The 23,921-nt window shown below is 49.6% G+C and overlaps 1 protein-coding gene across 2 annotated transcripts in view; it reads right to left on the bottom strand.

Moving 5' to 3' along the window:
• Positions 1-7,374: 7,374 nt before the first annotated feature.
• The window catches only part of FAM3B (FAM3 metabolism regulating signaling molecule B), a 52,403-nt gene continuing 35,856 nt past the window's right edge, over positions 7,375-23,921 (bottom strand). For both annotated transcript variants that reach the window (XM_067035384.1, XM_059064159.2), the window contains exons 3-8: positions 21,602-21,725; positions 12,242-12,300; positions 11,326-11,376; positions 10,180-10,267; positions 8,673-8,805; positions 7,375-7,464 (exon numbers count right to left, since the gene is read on the bottom strand). In XM_067035384.1, the coding sequence (XP_066891485.1) occupies positions 7,375-7,464; positions 8,673-8,805; positions 10,180-10,267; positions 11,326-11,376; positions 12,242-12,300; positions 21,602-21,725 (545 nt within the window). The remainder of the gene's footprint in view (positions 7,465-8,672; positions 8,806-10,179; positions 10,268-11,325; positions 11,377-12,241; positions 12,301-21,601; positions 21,726-23,921) is intronic.

The raw sequence follows: 23,921 nt of genomic DNA, 5'->3' as shown, positions 1-23,921 counted from the left end.
CGGAGAAAGTTTGGGGACACCTGCTATGAGAGAGAAGGGGAGATTCCGAAGCATCACGAGGGTTGGCGTGGGTGGAAACAGGCTGAGAAAGGAGAGGGGGATGGGGACGGGGCGACGGGACGGCTGGCCAGACACACGGACAGGCGGGCTGGGAAGGGCGGGGCAGGGAGGGAGGCCGGGAGGAGGCTCAGGTGGAGTCGTCAGGGGCTCGGCGACCACACCGGCGCCTCCTTCGCGCTCTACACGTGCGCGTGGAGTCTCACGTGCTGTCGGGTTTCATTTCCGTCCTCCCTCTTTTTCTATAAGGTGGGAAGTGAGGTTCAGACAAGTTAGGCATCCGAGACACCGTCCCATGGCTAGAAACGCACAGACTCAGGATTCTCATGAAGAGTGTGTTACTTCGATGGTGAGGAAACAGCGACGTGCCACTCCGATTTTGAAACCTCAAGGCAGAGCATTACCGTTAGTCACGGGTAGCGGTTCAGAAACGCGATCTTGAAGCCCAGCCCCTCCTCCCTGGCGCTCTTCCCTTGGACTGTTTTTGCTTCTCCTCCGTTTCCAGCTTTCTACATGCTTCAGTCAGTCCCAGAGGAGTCGCTGGTCCCAGGGGCCGGGATCGCAGCTCCCTGGGACCCGGCCCCCGGCCCCTGGGTCTGGCCTCGGGGACCTGCACTGGCCCTGGATTCTGCTGGGGTGCCCCACAGCCGGGCAGGCTCATGCCTGCATCGTGGAGAACCCTGCAATTCATTTAAAACTCTCTCCTTTGACAGACTTGTGCTGACTCTGTATGACCCCTCACATAGACCTCTGGGGATATTTCATCTCCCTTCCCAGTAAATACAAACTAATTTCTCCTAAAAGCAGAACGCAACAACAAAAATCTGGTTCACTGAGATTGGGTCACAGTTTCCAGGAAAGAGGAAGAAAGATGTCGTGACTCTCGGATCCAAGTCTGAACCTCCCCTTGGCTTAGCCCCTGGCAGCTCCGTGTGAGCAGGCGGGAAAGAGCTCCGTGTCTGACTGTCCTGCCACATCTGCCAGAATGGGTCATGGGTCACGGCTGACCACGTGGCCTGGATCTTTTCTTCCCGCCAGCTGTGTGACCTCAGCCTCCTGAGATACTCTCCTCAGACCGTGCCAAGGAGTGCTGACAATGTCCAGAAGCTGGAAGAGGCGACGGAGGAGTCTGTTCAGAGTCTCAGGAGGGACCAACACTGCTGAGGCCTTGACCGCAGGCTTCCAGCCTCCAGACCTGGGAGAGAACACATCTCTGATACTTAAGCCCTCCAGTCTGGGGCACTTTGCCATGGCAGCCCCAGGACACTAACATACCTTTCTTTGCTGGGCAGACTTGGCTTCAATACCTGTCTCTCTCCAAGTAAAACTTTGAAGGCGAAATCATGTACCAGTAGCTGCTACAAGCGGAATCAGCAAATGCTAGAAATCAGGTGTCCTCGCCCTTCAGAAGAGCCAGCTTTCCAGGACGCCACTGAGGGCGGCCACCATGGGCAAGAGGGCTCCGGAAGCTCTGAGGCCAGGCTCTGGGGCTTCAGTTCCGATGCCTGTTCCGATGTGTGTGTTCTTCTACGTCACCAAGCAGTTAACTCAATTCTGACGCTATTCACCAGGACATGGCATCAGGAGTCACAGGGCTATCAGAGGGGGCTCAGCCCTACTCAACAGCTCCCGCCCCATCCTGCGGTCAGCTACAGATTGTCACTGGCCATCTGCCTCCACAAGCATGAAGTCACCCTCCACTGCAGTCGCTGAAGGTCAACCCCCCCTGAGAGGAGCTCAGTGCGGAGATCAGGAACGAGGCCCTCTGTGCGCTGGGAAAAACTGGCAAAACAGGCCTTCAGATAGTTAGGGATTTTCAGGAGAAGATTTTATGAGCCCAATTCTCGCATCTCCTCATAACTAGAAAAGCACTAAAATCATTCACGGTGACATCTGCTCTTCCTAACTAGCAGCCAGCCTCTGTCAAAATGTGAGCTTAGCCTGCACGTACTTCCTTCACTGAAACCATATATAACACTGACCTTCCCTCCTACCTCTTTGGAGCAGTTGCTCAGAGCTCTCTGAAATTCTGTCTCCTGGGCTCTACTCCTTATTCTGCCCCCAATAAAAATTAACTCACAACTCTCACGTTGTGCATTTTTTCCCCCCAGTCGACACTGCCCACTTCAGATGCCAGTGGCCATAGCAGGTACAGGTTGTCACCTGTGCTTCTGAGCAACTGCCTATAGATCAATCGGAGGTTCCAACGGCCCCCTCCTTGGAGTTGGATAATTTGCTAGAGCGGCTCACAGGGGAACATTTTACTTTACTAGATCGCGGGCTTATTATACAAGGATTTAACTCAAGAACAGCCAGATGGAAAGACCCAGAGGGCAGGGGTGGGAGGCATGGGGAGGTTCCCCGCTCCCTGTGAGCTCACCACTCTCCCAGATCTCCACATGCTCACCAGAAGCTCTCCAAACCCCCTTGGGTTTTAAGGAGGCTTCGTTACATAGACATGATTCATTAAATCATTGGCCATCGTGACTGAACTCAACTTCCTGCCCCTCTTCCCTTCCCGGAGGCTGGGGGTGGGACTGAAAATTTCAGCCCTCGGGTCACAGGAGCGCTTCCCCAGGCAACCGTTTCCCATCTCATTAACAAAACACTACGGCCTGACGTCCCTTCATTAACATAACAGAAGAGGATGCTCTCTGCACTCCCAAGGGTTTTAGGAGCGCCCTGTCAGGAACTGACACAGACCAAATAATATATTTCTCTTTTTTCCTACATTTGTAGGTATTGTGAAATAGTCACCATGATGAGTTAACATCTGTCCTCATACTTACATTTTTTTCCTGCGATGAGAAATTTTAAGATCTACGTTCTTAGCAACTTTCAAAAATGTGATACAGTATCATCAGCTCTGAGATGTAACGTACACCACGGTGACTATAGTTAATATAGTTCTTATTAAAAATCAGAACAGGGCTTCCCTGGTGGCGCAGTGGTCGAGAGTCCGCCTGCCGATGCAGGGGACACGGGTTCGTGCCCCGGTCCGGGAGGATCCCACGTGCCGCGGAGCGGCTGGGCCCGTGAGCCATGGCTGCTGCGCCTGCGCGTCCGGAGCCTGTGCTCCGCAACGGGAGGGGCCACAACAGTGAGAGGCCCGCGTACCGCAAAAAAAAAAAAAAAACCAAAAAAAATCAGAACATCACAGAGCACAAAGCTCTCTCCCCACCCTGAGATGTGTACCTTCCACGGAAGTTCCCAAAGCCACTTCTTTGTGACCCCAAGGCCTTTGGCCAGATCTGGGGAGACGGGTCCCCTTGCGCTCCCAGTCCAGCCACTTCCTTTCTAGAACGTGCTCTCTGCCTGCAGGGATGGCTGGAGGCCAGCACCAACACGGGCAGCTTCAGTCACCTATCTTTCTGTCTCCAGCCTTCTGGCCCAAGCTATGTTTACCAGAAAATCCTTTCGAAAGGAAAGCATGTCTGCCGCATAAAGATGTGGTGAAGCATCCCTCCCTGCCCTGACCCAGCTCTTACCTGTGCACCTGCAGAGTGGAGACCCGGCAAATCATCTCTCTCCCTTCCTCCGCTTCCCTTTTACAGAAACGGCTCCTCTCCTTGCTGCTCTCTTTTCCAGCAGCAAGAGAAACGAGACTAATGGCCTGCCACAGAAAAGAAACTGAAGAATCAATATGCTTCCTGGTGACTTACACAGCTGTCCTGGTGAGAGTGTGCATCTGAGTTTCCTGGTGGGCTGTAAACACGCGGGGGGGGGGGGCTGCCCTGCCACCCACCCCAGGATCAGATGCCCGAGACTCTGCTTTGCTAACATGTCCTCAGAGAGGGTGGGGTCGGACTAACCTTGGAGATCCGGTCTCTTAGCACAGCGCGGTCCAGCAGGACTATGTGAGATGCTCTGTGCTGTCACTCTCTCCCCATATCAAGCTCTGAACACACCCAAAAGGGACGTGCACAGCTCCCCGCGGTACCCCACTTGTGCAGTGCACACCCTCATACTCGGGTTGGTCCCTGTGCCCTCGGAGAGTTCTTGCTGGGAACTCAGCCCTGAGCTAGCCCCACTTTCTGGTCCTGGGTGCATGCACCCCAGGGGGCCCCAAAGGTCTCCCAGCGGCGGCGGCGGCGGCGCTGTGACTAAAGGGGGTGGGTGAATCAGGCATTGCCATCACCAGAGTGTGGGGGACCCCGAGGAGCCCCCGGGATGCGGGGCTGGCACGGGACGGGGGAAGCCGGCCTCAGTTTCGGCTTCACTCCCCCCGCGATCCTTTCCAAAACAAAAAATAAGACTATAAATTAGAAAATAAATCCTGAGCAGTTCTTTGCTCATTCACTTGACTTGTGGGCAAATTTCCCGTTAAAGAATAAATTTAGAGGCTAAAAAAATGGTTTTCAAACCCTGGCATTAGGAAGTTACAGGGAGAGTCTCCGGGGTCTGTGTCCTGCGGGATCTACTGCCCGGATCATCCAGAGGCCCTGGGCAGAGGTGAAGGATGGAGGCGGGGACTGGGCAGCCGAGTTCACCGCCAATGTCTTGTGTCACAGGGTGGGTGCGTCTGTGCTCCAGGAAAGTTACAGGCGAAGGCACCGCACAGAGTGACAGCCACCTCCGTGGAGGCAGCTGGGACCCTGTATCCCCGGCCGGAAGAGCGTCCCCTCGGCTCGCCCCTCATCCCGACAGCATCAAAGTGCGGGGCTGGTTCGCAAGCTGCGGGGGGCCTTGCCGATGATCCCCGGCCGGCCTGAGCCCCTCACCCCTCTCGGCCCGCTGACCCTCTGAGGAAGGGCTGGCCTGCGCGCTCACACAGCCCCGAGCCATCTGGAGCCAGGATGCACCCACCCTCGGCCAGGCCTCTCCTTCTGAGTTTGCTTTCTCAGTCGTACAGAGGAGACCCTGCAATGCCTCCCTGATTAATGGATTAAGGACATGGAGGGGCCGAGCCGTCTGTGGACAGACAATAGTCCTAAGTGTGTGTCTGTGCCAGTGGGGCGAAGTAGCAGAGGCCGCTTGGCGGTGGAAACCCCCTGACTCTTCGCTGTCTGGGCCCCAGCTTCTCCAATCGGGGTGACGATGGTGACCCATCTCAGGGCAGATGCTAGGAGAACAGGCCCGGGGCGGGCAGCGCCATGGGGGGTCCCAGCTGGTGACACACTTCCCTGTCAGGAACAAGTCGTGTTCCTGATTCTGTGGTGTCAGAAGTCCAAGCATCTAGGAAATAGGGATGCCGAGAGCTCAAGAAGTGCCTGCCTTTTCCAGGGCAGAGGCTAGAGGCCCTCCCCTCTCTGTGGGAGGGGCAGCCCTTCCAGGCCCCCCCCACAACCCGCCGCAGGGAGGGGCAGGTCTGCACACCAGGGAGAGCTCATGGGGGAGGGGCGTGGGGGGCTTAGGGTCACTTCCCGGGGGCCTGTGTAATTAGGACAGATGTTCTGGGGAGGCTGCCCATGTAAGGCTCGGTTTCCTTGGCAACCTTTGGTTTGTTTTGTTTTCTGGTGATAGACTTAATTTTCTAGAGCTGTTTGAGGTTCCCGGTAGAATTGAGGGGAAGGTACAGAGCGCTCCCCCAGACGCCCTGCCCTCCCCCCATGCACAGCCTACCCCACTGTTGACTACCCCCTACCCGAGGGACACATCTGTCACAAGCCACGACCGCCCATCGCCACCGGGAGTGCCCAGTTGACGTTGGGGTCGCCCTTGGGGTTATACATCCAATGGGTTTGGACAAACGTGTAATGACACGCGCCCACCGGGACAGTCCCCGACAGAGGGCCCCGCGGTCCTCCTGATCGCCCCTCCCTGCTCCAGCCCCTGCAGCCCCCAGGGGTCCCCGTGCTGCTGCCTTTTCAGCGACGCCCTAATGCTCTCCAGACGCCGCTTCCAGGTGTCCTCCAAGGTGATCCGGAACCCAGAAAGGGGTTCTCTCTGGTTGCCTGTTTGTGTCCAAACATCTCCTTTTTGTTAGGACACCAGTCATATTGAGTGAGGCTCACCCTGCTTTAACTGATTACACCTACAATGACCCTGTTTCCACACGAGGTCACATTTTGCGGCACTGGCGGTTAGGACTCAACGCATGAATTTGGGGGGAACAGAATCTAGCCCGTAACAGGGCCCCAGCCAAGATCCTATCCCGTGGTTTGCAGACCCCTCTGCAGAGAGAGGCCCAGGCTCCCCGAGGGGCCGACAGTCAGCCCCCCACTGCCACGAGGTGGATGCCCCCCTGGTTGGCAAAGGGGTGCAAGGATGAGGGCTCACATGTGTCCTGGCAGGAGCTCTGGGGGACCTCTGGACTTCTGCTCTCTCCGGCTTCCGTGCCTGAGGTGGACCCTCCTTCACTCTGGCTCCGGGCACCCAGAGCTGAGCCTCGGCTGCCCCGCGAGCGCCTACTGCACGAAGGAGACCTCAGCACTGTTGTCAGCCACTGAGATCTGGGTGGCTTGATCCTGCAAGGGTGCTGAAATTCAGGGTGCCACGTGCTGCCATGTTTTTCAAAAGACGCCTGCCGATAAAAGTGCTTGAAAATCATTTGTCTATCCCAATCCCTCTATTTATAGGCGAGAAACTGGAGGCTCAGAGAAGCACTCTGAAGCTGGTATCAAATCTCCTACCATGTCTGGTAGCCAGGCTTGGGAGGGAGGCTAGAATGGGCACTTGGCAATGACTTGAGTTTCTTAACCCCAAGTCCCTGGGTATCTCGGTCCGTAGATCTATGATGTGTCCTAGGAAACCTGGGGTATACAGTGGCTCTCCCGAGAGCAGACCCTGCTCCCGTGTCAGAGCTCCTTCTCCCCCACCCCGTCAGACAAGGTCCCACCGGCCACTGGAGCGACACCCCAGCACGGAGGTGGACGCGGAATCTCCTCGCTGCCGCACCGCTGGTGCCCGAGTTCGGCGCACCCAGGTTGGTGGAATGAGTAAGTTCAGGGACCTGCAGGGCGAGTTCAAGAGCTCAACCGTCCGGAAGGAGGGTGTGCTCGGTGATCGGGGAATTAAGGCTTTCTCTCTGCAGAGCTGTCTGGACCACAGGGATCAAACATAGATCCAGTCGTAAAATGGCTCCACAGCTGGAAAAGCAGTGGCCGCTTCCCCCCAGCCCTCTCCCTTCCAGGGGAAGTCACTGCGTCCCCTTGAAGAATTCCCATGCATTTCAGCTGTCCTGCTCATCACCTTCACTCTATAAACACCGGCATAAAAAGTCTGTGCGACAAGATTTTATACAACTGGCAAATATTTTGGTCGGCTGGTTGACGACAAACCCAAAATACTCATCAAATATTGACAGTTGGCTAAGAGTTGTGGTCCATTCGGGATGCGTCTGTCTATAAAAGGCACATTTATTGAGGCCGGGCAATGTTAGCTTGGTCCTTTGGGTATGCAGCCTTCTACCTGGATCTCTGCGGGCCAGCCCGAATACCTGTTCTTCTCATTATCCGAGTGGTTGACCTGTGCGAAGGAAAGAAAAGGATTTAATTTGCCCAATCATCTAATCAACAAATGGCTAGTGCGCCAGCTGTGAGCAAAGCCATAAAAAGAGAATCACTTCCTAGGATGGGATCTGTTACAACCTACTCAGGGCACGTGATTTCCTCTCAATGTGACTGGATATTTGCAGCAACTCGATTCAACACGTGGAAAACTTTCTGCAATGGTGTAAGTGTCCTTTAATCCACGTGCCCAAAAGAGTAGCCGCTGGCCACATCTGGCTACTGAATACTTGAAATGTGGCTAGCGTGACCGATGAACTGAATTTTAAATTCTATTTAACCTGAATCCACTTAAATGTAATCTGCAAATCTGGCGAGTAGCTGCCGTCCGGGACCGCACAACTCTCAAGTCTGGTTTTCAGTTCTCGGGGAGAAGGGCTATGTGCTTCTTTAAGGGTAATCGGAGTGTTCCTTGCTCGGAAGCAACACTTGTTCCTTGTTCAGACCGATTGGACTTGAAGGCTTTCCATCTTCAGTTCTTTCACAGATAATGGAGCATCTTAAACCAATGCTTAAAAAGAATAAGAATATGCATTCTGAACTTTGGAATTCTAGTTTTATATCTCTTTTGAATATAACAGCTTTGCTGAGAAAGAATTCACATCCTATAAAATTCACCCATTTAAAGTGTACAATTCCATGGTTTTTCGCGTATTCACAGAGACATGCAGCCATCATGACACTCAATTTTAGAACATTTTCATCCCGGGAACAAGAAAGCACACATACCCATTCGAATCTACTCACCGCCCTCCACAGCCTTTAGACAGCCCCTAATCTACCTTCGGTCTCTGGATTTTGACTATTCTAGAAACTTTATATAAAGGGAATCATACAATAGATGTCCTTTTGTGTCTGGTTTTCTTCACTTAGTGTGTTTTCAAGGTTCGTCCATATGTCCTAGCATGTATCAGTTCTCCATTTCTGTATGTGCCGTAATAATATTCCAGTGCGTGGATATACCGTATTTTAGTTATACATTTTAAAATCTATTAATCAGGCATGTGGGTTGTTTCTGCTTTTTTGCCGTTATGAATAATAGCACATTCTTGTACAAGTTTTTGTGTGAACATATGTTTTTCATTCTCTTGGCTATGTATCTATTAGTGGAATTGCTAGGACATATGGTAACTGGTGTTCAGGAAGGGGTGCTTAGCAACCACTCACCTTTTCTCTCTGAATTCCTGCAGGAAGTTCAAAGCCTTTTGCTCCAAGAAATACCCAGCTCGACCTGAACCGCATGTTCCTGATCTCTTTACTTCCCAGGGCTTCTATGGCCTTCTTAGCGTCCTCCTTCAGTCTGCGTGGCAAAGGGGGAAGCGTGTGAAGGTCTCACCTGCGGACTCGGGTATGTGGTGCTAGGATACAGTCTGTCCTCGGACAGGTTTCTAAAGCAGCGCCTGCCCTCCTGGGGTGCAGAGCAGGAGGGAAACGCACACGCCGGCTGAGTGCGTCACAACCCTCGTTACACATAAGGCCACATCCAGGACTCTTTTAGACTCAGTTTGGGGCACAGAGTTTTAATTCTCAATTCTGAAAAGCCCTGGGTCTTGGGGTTCAGTCAGCTCATCCCCAGCCAACATAGTTTTTGGTCCTTGCTGCTCTCCTGTTTACTGACTACAAAATAAAGCGGACAGAAGTTGCTGAAAGATGAAAACAAATGTCAAAACTGTCCCTTTCGGGCTTCCCCGGTGGCGCAGTGGTTGAGAGTCCGCCGGCCGATGCAGGGGACGCGGGTTCGTGCCCCGGTCTGGGAAGATCCTACGTGCCGCCGAGTGGCTGGGCCCGTGAGCCGTGGCCGCTGAGCCTGCGCGTCCGGAGCCTGTGCTCCGCGACGGGAGAGGCCACAACGGTGAGAGGCCCGTGTACAGAAAACAAAACAGAACAAAACAAAAAACACAAAAAACTGTCCCTTTCATATTCAGAAAAGTCAGTATCAAAAAAGAAAAAAAAACAAAAACAAAACCTAAAGAATCCTACCGTTGTAGAAAGGTGCAATTCAGGGCAAAGTAAAGGGAGGTGGGCAGAAAGGGAAAGAAAAAATAAGTTTAGATTTTCCTAAACGGGTTAAATCTGAGTCTTTCAAAGCACATGTCAAAGAACTTCCATCTGGGAAGATGCTCTTTTAAGAATGAGATCTGAATTCAACCAAATCTGGGAAATGCCACGTTCAGTAGCCCCGTCTCGGAAATTCACGATGCCGATAAGCAACTCTGAGGTTCTCGGAAGTTAGGCAGCGGAGACGCACACGTTTGCTTAGGACAGCACACTTGGAGAGACGCTGACCAGGTCATTTTCTCCCTAGTGAAAGCATTGTGTATGTATGCGTGTGTGTGCGTGTGTGTAAGTCCCGCCCTGGGTTTAGCCCTTTGGCCAAGGGCTAGCTTTGCTATTTTATTTATGGTCAGTGGCGGCTTTGTCTTGCTACCTGGAAATATTCCTTAGTTTCTAGGATTTACGTGCTACACCAGCTTGTCATTTTTCTAGAAATGCAGTCTGTTCATCATGGTTTCCCGTTCCTTTTCCTTGAGGAAGCGTCCTGCTCCTTGGAGCTTTGTCCTCTCCTAAAGGATGTACTGAGGGACACTGACAGGCCTGGTGCTCTTCCTCCCCCCCCCCCCCCCCCCCCGCTTCCCTGACTCTCACCCCTGCTGTGACAGGGCTGTGCACTCACCTGCTGCTACCGTCGTCGTGGGTCACCATGAAGAGCAGGGACTTGGAGGGGGCGCTCTGAATAAAACTCGTCATCGGTCCAGAGTTATCTGCTGGGTCAGTGCAAATCCGTCTTAGGACCTTCTCTGTCAGCTGAGACTCTGGCCCTAGAGGCTGTGCTTCTCCTCTCAGCGTCTGTGCCCTGGGCTCTGAATCCTCTGATTCTAGAACTGTCTCTCGACCACGCAAGTGATGCTTTAGGGCTTCCGTAGTAAGCGGCCTGCGGGTTCCACGTGGGGCAATGAGAGGCAAGCGGCACGATCGGATCATAAGGATTCTAGCGATCAGCTCTGAAACCAGCCGGCAACGACTTTGGCGACACAGGTGGGCTTTTCTTTGCAAGTACTAAGAAAGCACCAGACCTGGGCATGACCCGACCCTCTCAGAGCCGAGTGGCTCCAGGACACCAGTGAGAAATAGGAGACATACAGACCACACCGGGATGGGTAAGTCCTTGCTTAGAGACCCGTCTATTTCTTACAGGGAGAAAATAAAGGCTCAGCTCAAACCCTGTTATTTACCACTGGGGCTTGTATTTGTAGCTATGATTAACGGGCATCGTTCCCGAGTGCATCCGGGCGCTTCTAATCGCTCCTCTCCATTATCTTTATAAAGATTTGTTTTAGGTGATTCTCAGTGTTAAATAAAAACGACTGCAGTCAAGATCCAGAGTCCAGAAGGGAGGGACAGTTGGAGGAGGACAGACACCCTGGGCGCCAGGAATGTGTGCACCCCGCCCAGCGCCGAGAACACAGCAGGAATTATGATGACATTCAGGGCCGGAGGCTGATCACATTATTCTACATGTTTGGGTTTAAAAAAGCAAGAGATGTTTTCTCTTTCCCATGATCTGAGGAAGGGGCAGAATGAAAAGATCCAGGACAAGTGTGCTCAAAGCAAAGACATTCTCTAGATAACGCCTTCAAACTTTAATACGTGAACTCAGAGACCACAAGCACTTATGTAAGACAGTTCTAGAAAAAATGTGCTTCCGGCAAAATTTTTGGTAGACAAAGTGAGAATGTTTGACGTTTTTGGTTGTTTTTTTTTTTATCCTAATTTATGTGTATAATTCATTTTAATCTTAAGAGGGAAAGAGTTTCCTTACCTCCTTCGTACATATCAAAATACTGTGCTGCTAATACTTTCCCAGTCACATCTGGAAATGAGAGAAATGAGAGTTTTTAAAAGAAGGTACACGGGGACTCAGGGCACATCCTGAAAACGGCGTGTTCCTTCGCTGTCTCTTTCCGGGAAGCGTGACTGCCGTGGTCCCACCTGAAGGAAAGGACCGCCTTCTCGGCTCAGGAAGGCAGGGCCCACACCGGCTGCCCGCAGCATCCCTCCCCCTGCTTCCAGATAGATTCACGCCCACGTTCTTTCCCAGTGCACCCGCCTCTTCCCACAAACACCAGGGCCCCCACTCGGCCCTTCCTGCTGCCCCCTGTAGCTTTTCCTGCAGATCAGGCACGTTTTCCTCCGGTTCCCGCAGCCCTCTGTCACTGGCCTATGCGCTCACCTTGTTCATAGGGACAGACACCAAGGGAAAGCCTTTCCCTAGAGCTGCTACAGTTCTCACTGTCAGGGGCCCCGATGGCAATAGCGACAGATGTTTTTTTTTTGTTTTTTCCAGGCCTAAGAGGAGGGTAGGCTGTGCTTCCCCTGAGGCCCTTTTATCAGACAAAGGTAGGAACTGGTGTCACCTTCTGCTGGGCGACCAGGAATCAGAGCAACTCCAGGGTGTCTGTACCCCCAGGTCTGCTGATCTGGCTTTAGCCCTGACTTCTGCAGGTCCTTCTTTGCTTTTTTAAAAATCAGTTTATATTTGATTTCAGTTTTTTGGTAGAACCACAGATCTCTAAAGTGAGGCACTGTAAAAAATAGTTAATATATACTCTTAAAATTCATTAAAATATAAACCTAGACTAGATCGTGTGCAAAAATCATAAAGAAACCCAAGGTACCACTGAATATCCAATCAAGAGCTTTTAGAGGAGTTTTAAAGAAAACATTTAATAACTTACAGTTGACAATGGCAATATTTATTCCTCTTGCAACATTCCCAGTCTTTTCTCCTATGAGCCTGAAAGGTAGATAAGCATTAGTCGAAGAACTCCTTTCTCACCAAGCAGTGAGCAGCCCTCCCTGCTCTGTAAGATCCTCTCTTGGCAAAATCACTGTCCATCCCTCGTCACTTACCATCTCCTTGTAGATACGCACTGGCCTTGACCTACCTCCCTTGAAAGTCACCCCTACACTCGCTCCACACACATCCATCCCCACACATCTCTACAGTCTGAGTCCCTCAGGGAACCTGGAAGCTGCATTTGTTCTTATAATTTAGACAAACGGCTAGGGAGAGAAACGCCAGTGTTTGTTTAGCACAGGCTCTTTGCAAACATTCTCTCACTGAATCCTCCACCTCCTCACGGGTGGGCATTCATGTCCCACTTTATAAATATGGAGTACAACAAGCCAGCAGAATGGATTAGGAGCCAGAAAGTCTGCAGACAAACACACACACACAAAACCTGGTTACTTCCACAGTCTGATGAGGCTTACTAGACCACGAACAAGGAGATGAGAAGTGTGATGAGAAAGGAGACGGCAAAGTAAAGAGATACTGAAGATGTATACTTGCTGGGCTTCGACAATTGATGGGATGCGAGGAACACAAGGGAAGGGTTGACAAACGTGAAGGACACATTCAAACTGGCTGTTGGCTGGAAAAAAAGTGAGGTACAAGAGGTGGATCAATAAGAGAGGGGTCTGACCCAACTCTGGTATCAGCTTCCACGTGTCCTCTCCCCATCAGTGCTCTGACGGAGGTTTTGTGGACACCTGGAGATGCTTTTATCCAACCACAAAATGTAATCCTGTTTATCTCCTTAAATAAATCCCTTACACTACCTCACTTAATTTTTACATTTAAATTGGAGAATATGAAATGCCAGCTTCAAGGGGATTGTGTCTTAAAACCAGGAAGAAGACTGACCTTCCTGGAAAGGTGAAATATTACTGAAGATCTTGTGTGTGTGTGCGCATCTGTATGAGTGCATGCATCCTCTGTCAAGTTTTAGAATCAATGATACGCTATCTTCATAAAACGTCAAAGGCATGCAGATTAGAAAAGAAGGGACTGTGTATGACACTGTATAACACAGTGTTATACAGCAAATAAACACATGAAAAGAGGCTCAACATCATTAGTAGTTAGAGAAATGCAAATTAAAATCACAGTCAGATACTGCTGTATACCTATTAGAATGTCTAAAGGAATATAGTGGCAGATTAATTGAAACTCTCATACACTGATAGGAATGTAAAATGGTATAGCCACTTTACTTTAAATATTTTACCCCACTTTCTTCTTGCTTGCATGGTGTCTGAAGAAAAGCCTGATGTAATTCCTACCCTGTTCTTTCATAAGTGTTTTTTTTGTTTCGTTTTATTTTGTTGTTGTTGCTGGTTTTGCCTCTGGCTACTTTCAAGATTTCCTCTTTGTCATTAATCTTCTCTAGTTTGAATACAATGTACTTAGGTGTACATTTGCGGGTATTTATCCTGCTTGGTTTTCTATGAGCTTCCTGGATCTGTGGTTTGGTGTCTGCAGATAATTTTCAAAAGTTCTCAGCAATGTTACTTCAAATATTTCTGTTTCTTTCTCTCTTCTTTTTTTCTGGTATTCTTATTACATTTATTATACCTTTCGTAGCTGCCCCACATTCTTGGATATTCTGTTCTTTTTTTATTTTTCAGGTTTTTAATTCTATTCTTTCTTCCTCTTTTCTCAGTTTGGGAGGTATTATTGCCATATCCTTAAGGTCAATGATTCTTTCCTTGGTTGAGTCCAGTTTACTAATGAGCCCATAAAAGGGGTTCTTCATTTCTGTCATGGTGCTTTTAATTTCCACCATTTCTTTTTTATTCTTCCTTAGGGTGTCCATCTGTCTGCTTACATTCCTCATTTGTTCTTGTATTCTGTCCACTTTTTCTATTACAGCTCTTAGCATATTAATCATAGCTGTTTTATATTCCTGGTATGCTAATTCCAAAATTTCTGCCATATTTGGGCAAGGTACTTATGCTTTCCCTGTCTCTTCAAACTGTGGTTTTTTTTTACTTTTAGTATGTCTTGTTATTTTTTGTTGAAAGTCAGACATGGTATACTTGGTAAATAGGTCTTTAGTGTGAATGTTATGTTCATCTGGCAGGGACTTAGGCTCTGTTTACTATTTGCTGTAGCCGTAGGTGTCAGAGGCTAACATTTCTCCTCTTTTTCTTGGGTATCCCTATAGACTCTTTTTTTTTTTTTGCGGTCCGCGGGCCTCTCACTGTTGTGGCCTCTCCCGTTGCGGAGCACAGGCTCCGGACGCGCAGGCTCAGCAGCCATGGCTCACGGGCCCAGCCGCTCTGCGGCATGTGGGATCTTCCCGGACCGGGGCACGAACCCGCGTCCCCTGCATCAGCAGGCGGATTCTCAACCACTGTGCCACCAGGGAAGCCCCCTATAGACTCCTTTACATTGGGTTTGAGACTTCCAGGTTTTTTCAGCTGCAATCCCTTGTTATTTTACAGGATCCCTATTATGTGGTAGTAAGACGTCAGGGATGAGGAAGTGTTCCGTAGTCCTGTGATCAGGTCTCAGTCTTTTAGTGAGCCTGTGCCTCTGAGCTGTGGCCTTCACAAGTGGCTTTTTTTTTTTTTTCCTTTCACTCCTTAAGGGAGACAGGAAGACCAGAGGGGCCTGGAGTTGGGTATTTCCCTCCCCCAGGTTGGCTAGTCTTTGGTAAAACCTTCATTGGTTAGACTCTGGTAAAACAGTTTCCCTTGAAGGCAGGCCTGCTAAGAAGTACAGAACACTGAGGACATATTTCAAAATGGCTCCTTTCCCATTCCCACTGCCAGAAGCATGAGGGGATTTTCCTTCAGTCTTCCCTCTGAAAGCCTGGCTGGGCTCCTGGAGGAGAAACTCAGGAAGGTGTAGGAGCTCCTCCAAGGCTTGGCCTCCAAGATTTAATCTCTCAAGCTCATGCAAGCTCAGTCTCCAGCTATTAGTCACTTACCCTGTAAGGGTTCCTACCGGATGCTGGGTCCAGCTGAGCTCCCTGCTCCAGGGAATCTGTGATTTGATGAATCTGCCTGTCTCTCCAGTTTTCAGGGCGGTGGTTTGCCCTGTGACCTCAATTCTCTTGTATGTATGCATCTTTAATTCACAGCACAATTTGGGGTTTAATGTGCTGTGATTCAATCTAAGAATTGCCTCCTTTTAATTGGCATTTTTACAGGCCACTTAATATATGTGAGATATATTTGTTCTTTGTGATACCTTCATAATTGGGCTGTTTTCTGGTTTTGCTGCTTTTCAAATTTTTAAAGTTTTGCTTTCACTATATGGTGCATATTTTCTTTGCTTTGTTAAAGGTCAGGTATGAACTAAAGCATAAGCATATTTTATTTTATTTTATTTTATTTTTTTATTTTTTTGCAGTACGCGGGCCTCTCATTGTTGTGGCCTCTCCCGTTGCGGAGCACAGGCACCGGACGTGCAGGCTCAGCAGCCATGGCTCACGGGCTTAGTTGCTCCACAGCATGTGGGATCTTCCCGGACCGGGGCACGAACCCGTGTCTCCTGCATCGGCAGGCGGACTCTCAACCACTGCGCCACCAGGGAAGCCCATATAAGCATATTTTAAAATGCCATCTAAAAAATGAAAAGACAAACTACGGAGAGCAGTTTTATAACACAAAAGGGCTAACCACCTTAATACATAAAGACTCTTATAAATCAATTTAAAAAGACCAGTGATAGGAATAAAAATGGGCAGGAGATATAAACAGTTCACAGAAAATAAATACAGTCATCCCTCTGTATCTGCAGGACATTGGCTGCAGGACCTGCCACGGATACCCAAATCCACGGGTGCCCAAGTTCCATAGCCGGCCCTCTGTACCCGTAAGATCTGCACGAGTGGATTCAACCAACCATGGATCGTAAACATAGTATGTGATCCACGGTTTGGTTGGATCCACAGCTGTGGAGCCCATGGAGAGGGAGAGGCGACTGTACAGCCATATTCTTAGCATGAAAAGATCCTGGATTCGCTCACAGCAAGAGCAATAAGACACTCATCTGAGACTGACTTTCTTCTCTCGGAATGGCAAAAATCAAAATATTAGTCTACGTGCCTTGCTGGACAGACTGTGAGGAAACAGTCATTCTCACTGTGTTCATCTGAGTCCTCTGGAAAGCAGGTACCAACACGGTTAAATGCGCTAGAAATTTTATTAGGGGAAATACCTACGAGAGGAGATGAGAGGGGTGGGGTTAAGCAGGGCGAGTTGTCAGACCCCCACTCAAGCCTGACCCTAAGGGGAGGAAAGGGAAAGAGCTGGGGTGGGCATGTAGTAGGCTGCCAGGCAGTCTCAGGAGACTTCGGCAAGGCCATTGGGCGTCTTGGAAGGCAAGCTGGGCTTCAGCTGAGCCTGTGTGGCCCAGGATGGGGGCTGCCTGGTATCTCAAGGTTCTGATAAGGAGTCTCTCCTTGAGAGGATTCTCTCTCTCTACTCAGGTCCCCCGAGCTCTTTTTAAACTAGGCCTGACTTTTGGACTTCTGTTCATCTCTGCATTGTCCAAGTTTAGCGAGAATTCTGCTAAGTCAGTTTAACCAGAGAGCCCCGCCTTTGCTATGTGATCACTATCCATATTCAATCAGTTTCTTAATCCCCCTCCACCCTCCAGGTGGCGTCTGAGCACCCTGTCCCGCCTTCAGCGAGAATCTTGTTAACCTGTTTAGCCAGAATCCCCTCAACCCTCATGTTTCCTCTTGGTAATTTTCTATCCACAATCTCCACCCTGCTCCTTGGCTGTAAATTCTTGCCCATGATGTGTCTGGAGTTGAATCCAATCTCTCTCCCCTACAAGACCCCACAGGGGTGGTCCCTAGGCTTACTGCCATCACCCCCTTGAATAAAGTCGGCCTGACCATTTGCACGAAGTGTCATGAATATTCTTTTCTGTAACAGGTCTCAGTCACTGGCTAGGAGCAGCCAGGGGAAGCCGGGCCTCCAGCAAACCTGCTATGGATTTTAGAATGCAGCAACAGGAACTCGTGGTCAATGAACGACCTGCCACTAGAAACCTGGGAAGTGTATTCTCGCGGTCACCACACTCAAACATTGCCCGAGTGAGAGTCACTTAATTCCAGGCAAAGACTTCAAAATTCAAAGTGGGAGCTATTTATAATTGAGAAATCTATCCTCAGCCAAACTATCAGTTAATCGTTGGTGGGAATGAATACATTTTAAACGTGAAGAATCTTTAAAAATATTACCTCCCCTTGGACCCTTTTCTCAGGATGTTATTGGAAGATGTGCTCCAGCAAAACAAGGGTGGAAACTAAGAATCTGGAAGGTATTGTATCCAGGAAACAGGGACTCCAACCACAGAGAGGGAGGCAAAGGCCATCTCCACAATGGTGGTGGAGAGGGGTCCCCGAATGACAGCCGCACGGTAGCTGCAGGGTAACCTGGCTGATTGGAGAGGGACAGAAGCTTCGCAGGTGAAGTTGGTAAATATCTGATGTGAGAGATTTATTTTAACCAGAGGAAAGTTTAGGGATTAAACTGATGTAAGTTCATGGAAAACCAAGCGAGCCAACAATAAACAAACAAAACGTAATTATTGTACACAACATGCTTCAGTCATGAAGAACCTCTGTTCAGTCCTGTTAGAAAAAAACCTGGTGACTTCCCTGGTGGCACAGTGGTTAAGACTCCGCACTCCCAGTGCAGGGGGCCCGGGTTCGATCCGTGGTCCCACATGCATGCCGAAACTAAGAGTTCGCACGCCACAAACTAAGGAGCCCACAACTAAGACCCAGTGCAACCAAATTAATTAATTAATTAAGTAAGTATTAAAAAAAGCCAAACTGGAGGCCACAGTTTGAATATATCCCGAGATGGACCCTCACAGTCACACAACCAAAACTTAAAACTGCCCCGACGTCCCCCAAATGCTGACTCTGACTTTAAACAAAACCTAAGCTTTCTTTATGTCAGCATGACCTTGCAGTTATGAACAAGTCAGCTCATGCAATGCAAAGGCACATAAATTTCTAATAACGAACCACACTAGTAAACACTGCACTTACTCATTCAAACTTTATAAGCTGAGCCATATGGCCACGGAGCGCCACGCCACCAAACGGCCTTCCATTTGGAAATCTTGTTTGCCAGGAGTTGGGTTCTCCCTTGGTAAAATATTCCTGTCAAGTAAACTCTCTGAATTTTATTTTCAGTCGTAATCATGTAAATGATGAATTTTGCTCAAACCATGATGACAGTAGAGTAACTTAATCAGGACAATGGTAAGGAAAGAGGACAGGAATTGTGCGATCGTGGAAAAGAGCTGACTTCCCGAGGGGCAAGGCAGCAGATAATGCTGAAAACAGGAAACAAGGAAGTTGTCATGTAAACCTGCTGTTTGGAGGTGTGGGTGTGAGTGAGTAGGGGAACTCTGCTGACAGATGAGGGGCTGTCCCTGGGGGAGGTACGTCTGCAGGCGCCCAGGACATGCTGGTTGTAGGGGTGAAGCAAATGGCAAAAAAACTCTTGTCTTTCTACATAAACCTGTATATATCTATAAATATATATATATATATAAATTTATTTACTTATTTATTTATTTTATTTGTTGTTTTTTAAGGCCACAATGTGGCCTGTGGGATATCAGTTCCCCGACCAGGGCTCAAACCCGGGCCCTCGGCAGTGAAAGCACGGAGTCTTGACCACTGGACCGCCAGGGAATTCCCAAACCTATATATTTTATTTGTAAAACAACGAGATCTCTGCAACCCATACTTTCTGTTCCAGGGACTTGTTACGAGAAAACACAACGCTAAAGCCACAGCAAGTGGCTTGGCATCTGGCCTCATTGATTCCTGTTCCTTTTAATTTGCTTTTGTTTGTGCTTATCCCGCTTTATTCTGCACTGAATTCTGAAAAAAACATCTAGCATACTGTTTGAAGCAGGCAAGCTACCTTTGGTTCTACACATTCATACAGAGGGTTAGTTGTTCGACTACTGGATTCAAGTTGGTCCACGCAGCAGACCCTATGTTTGCCAGGGTGGAATCCTGGCTCTGTCACTAACAGCTGTGTGATAAGGGGCAAGTGACTGCACCTCTCTGTGACTCAGTTGCCTTGTCTGTGTCATGGGAATAATAATGGTACCTACCTCCGACAGAGCTCTATGAAGTTAAAGTATACGTGAGTTGGTTTGTACCGGGTAGATGCAGTGGCTCCTATGCCATGGTCGGGAGAAGGTGCCAGGCACTGTGGAGCAGGGCACACCCCGGGCTCTGGGATCTGAGCTCGAATAATCCCCTTCTGGCGATGTGATTCTGGATGAGTGACCCCCTCCCACTGTCCCCACCCCTCCCAGGTCTTCCCGCCTCTTCCTTGCCAAGGGATCCTGCTCAGTTTTCAATCTACCTCAATGACAATCCCATTCATCAGAGCATCACCTCTGAAATTAAACACACACACACACACACACACACACACACACACATAATTACCATACAGCATTTACCATGGACATTTGCAAACTCTGTTTGTTCTCTCCAACTATACCACTGGTTCTTAATGGGGTGGGGGGTAGGATTGTGCCACCTAGGGGACGTGTGACAATGTCTGGGACTTGTGTGGTTGTCACAGCCGGGGGGGAGGATGGGTGTTCTCTGGCATCTAGTGGGTGGAGGCCAGGGGTGCTGCTGACCCTGAAATGCTCTGGGCAGCCCCCACCATGCAGGGTGTCTGTGGGCTTGGGGTGGAGAACCCTGAACTGTGACGTCAGCTTCTTGGGCAGGAGCCACGTGTTCCATGTCACGGTCCCTCTGCTGAGTGCCTCACCCTCTGGAGTTCATCGGTGGATGAATGTTTACCAATAAACTGTCTGGCGGAGCAAAGGGGACCTCAGAGACACGATGGACCTGAGGAGCGAAGGGGCTATTTCTACCCAACTCCCAAATATTGAATGAGGGGATACGCGGGGACTGTGTAAGGTGTACGGAGCTGGATCCGACCCCGTCTCTGAGTGCGCTGCCCGCTCCTTGGGAGAACAAGGTACGTGCAGAGACCAAGGGACTGAGAGTGGAGGGGTGGAAATGCAGCAAGTGCCAAGTGCTGCGGGCAACAGCCAGCCAACAAAAAAAGGGAAAGTGTGCCTGGTTTGGGGGAAATGGTGGCATAATTGGCAATGACCTCCTACTCAAGGTTAGCAACAGACCACATTTTCTCTCATTTGTAACGATTACTTAATCGCCCAAACCATCCTTAAGCTCGGTGTTGTGCGTTGCCCTGTGTTCCCTCAAAGTTCAAATGGTGAAGTCCTAACCCCTAGAAGCTCAGAATGTGACCTTATTTGGATATAGACCTTTAAAGAGATGACTGACTTAAAATGAGGTCTTTAGAGTGACCCTAATCCAAAATGACTGGTGTCCCTTTTAAAAGGGGAAAATTGGATCGAGACACACACACAGGGGGATGGCGCTGTGAGGACACAGGGCAAAGCCGGCATCTACAAGCCAAGGAGGGAGAATGGGACAGACTCTCCCTTGCAGCCTCAGAAGGAACCAGCCCCACCCACACCTTGGTCTTGACTTCTGGCCTCCAGAACTGAGAGAGAATGAATGTCTGTTGTTTACACTTCCCTGTCTGTGTACTTTGTTACGGCAGCCCTAGCCATCGAATACACTCTGGGCTAGGATGCTTCCAAGTGCTGGGGTTTATTGGGCCGTCAAGGATAAGACGGTCGCCCGGAAGCTGAACCGAGCTACGTAGCAGGTAGAGGCTGCAGGGAGAGACGACGCCGGCTTTAACCCGCGAGGGTGAGGATCAAAACCCAAATGCAAGGACAGCCGTGTCCGCTGAGTTTTGATGTTTCCCTGACTTTGAAGGTCTAGAGTACAAAATATGTACTGAGGTTTTTGCTAACGGCTGTCAAATGAAAGTTCCACACGGGACACATAAAACCAATCTACGGGTCCCACCTCCCCCCCCTCGGCACAGCGTGCATTCTCAGTTCCCCTCGGATGTCCCCCAGCCTCCGCCTGAGGTCAAGAAGATGCAGCTAGGTTTTCTTTCTTTTTTTTTTTTTTTTGCGGTACGCGGGCCTCTCACTGTTGCGGCCTCTCCCGTTGCGGAGCACAGGCTCCGGACGCGCAGGCTCAGCGGCCACGGCTCACGGGCCCAGCCGCTCCGCGGCACGTGGGATCTTCCCGGACCGGGGCACGAACCCGTGTCCCCTGCATCGGCAGAGGCACCACTGTGCCACCAGGGAAGCCCCGAGCTAGGTTTTCTTTTCCCACTGTAGTACTTACACCTCATCCTCAAAGCAGATCTTGGCATACTTGTCCCTGCCACCCCCACTGAGCAACCGGTAGGCGTAGGTGTTTGGGGGACACGGGGTCCAGTGGTCACATTTTTGCCTTTTCGGGGCTGGGGCTGTAACAAACAGGAATATGACAGTTAGCATCATGCAGTATTGATCAGGAGAACCCACTGCTTCGCTGTGAACGGCAGCTGTTCTGTCCCAAGACTTCACACCAGCAAGTCCCAGTAGCAGTGGGGGAAAACCGGGAAGACACAAAGTTAATTTAACCTGCTTTTGTCTTCAAATAGCAAATATGCCACAGGGAGGAGATGTTGAGTAGGTGGAACAATTTCAGAAGGGTTGGGAATCACTCTTGATCGTCATGACTGCCATTCTTGGACTGCAAGGCATAGTCTTTTGTATTCCAATTAAAGAAAGATTAGTTGGGTCTAAGAGTGCTGGTGAACCAAGAAGTAGCCTATGGAGTATCTATCCAGCTTCTGCATTTACTCTCCTGAAACACACACACACCCCTGACCACCACTCTAGCCATGGCTGACCCCTCTCCTTTCCCTCGAGCTTGAGATGCTGAGCTTTTCTGCCTGGGCTGCTATGTCAGTGCTGGCAGGCCCTGGAGATGTCACGCCCAGTGACAGGGGTCAGCACTTGGGGAGGACTGGGGTCAGCTGGCGATGGGTACCCTCTGTATCTCCCACTGCTGGGTGCCTTGCTGCCATCACGACCACTCATGTCTCCCCCCTTTCACAGGTGTGGCTGTCCACTGTCACCCACAGAACCCACTGTCCTGCACTGGGTTCAATTTAAATCCCGAGTCTCCAGAAAAAAAAAATCAGAAAGTGCTCTCACTGCCCCAGTTTGACTGGGGACGTGCTGTTTTATGGATCGCTGTGCTCCTCTGTTTTAGCACATCTGGCTAGAAGCACAGCCAGCAGAGTGGCTGGAAGGCCCTGTTGTGGGGAATCAGGACACAGGTAGTGCTGTGATGGCCGAGTGCTCCGGGGGTTGAGCTGGACCAGGGCTGAACTGCTTGGTGAGCACAGGGATGCAGGTGCACACCCAGTCCTGGTGCCCAGGAGGACACAGAGTTCTTGGGGCCTGTGCACCCCAACATCATGTTTACTCAGCCCTTCACATCTTCCTCCCCTTTACCTACGTCATCCCCAACACTAACCAAAGCCCCAACCCACCCTGCATTGCCCAGCTTGCTCTGATTTATTTTCTTTTTCTTAGCCCTCATGACTGCCTAATATCCTGCAATTTCCTTTTTAAAAGCTTCTCCATGAGGACAGGGATGTTGTCTATTTATTTTCACTTTGTAAGCCCAGCACCAAGTCTGTGCGCAGCACAAGCAACTGCTCCATCAATGTTGCTGAACAAAAGTGTAACCGAGCAGGACCCTATGGGGCCTTCCTGAGAGAGATCTCCCACCGCCACCACAGAGTCCTCTGCCTGCCTCTCGTTTGCAGGAAAGCTGTAATCTCCCAGGGCTCCCCTGAGTCACAAAAGCCTGGCTCAAGAATTAATGATTGACAAGTCCAGGAAGTGCAGAGTCCCATACAGGATAAATCCAAGGAGAAACACGCCAGGACACATATTAATCAAACTATCAAAAATTAAATACCAAAAAAATATTAAAAGCAACAAGGGAAAAACAACAAATAACATACAACAGAATCCCCATGAGGTTAACAGCTGATCTTTCAGCAGAAACTCTGCAAGCCAGAAGGGAGTCACAGGACATATTTAAAGTGATGAAAAGGCAGAACCTACAACCAAGATTACTCTACCCAGCAAGGATCTCATTCAGATGCATCGGAGACATTAAAACCTTTACAGACAAGCAAAAGTTAAGAGAATTCAGCACCACCAAACCAGCTTTACAACAAATGCCAAAGGAACTTCTCTAGGCAGGAAACACAAGAGAAGGAAAAGACGTACAATAACAAACCTAAAACAATTAAGAAAATGGTAATAAGAACATACATATTGATAATCACCTTAAACATGAATGGATTAAATGCTCCAACCAAAAGACACAGACTGGCTGAATGGATACAAAAACAAGACCCATACATATGCTGTCTATAAGAGACCCAATTCAGACCTAGGGACACATACAGGCTGAAAGTCAGGGGATGGAAAAAGATATTCCATGCAAATGGAAATCAAAAGAAAGCTGGAATAGCAATTCTCATATCAGACAAAATAGACTTTAAAATAAAGACTATTACAAGAGACAAAGAAGGACACTACATAATGGTTGAGGGATCAGTCCAAGAAGAAGATATAGCAATTGTAAATACTTA

Source organism: Kogia breviceps, chromosome 5, assembly GCF_026419965.1.
Source record: "Kogia breviceps isolate mKogBre1 chromosome 5, mKogBre1 haplotype 1, whole genome shotgun sequence".
In the NCBI taxonomy this organism is placed as follows: Eukaryota; Metazoa; Chordata; class Mammalia; order Artiodactyla; family Physeteridae; genus Kogia; species Kogia breviceps.
This window is presented reverse-complemented; position numbering and strand designations above follow the sequence as displayed.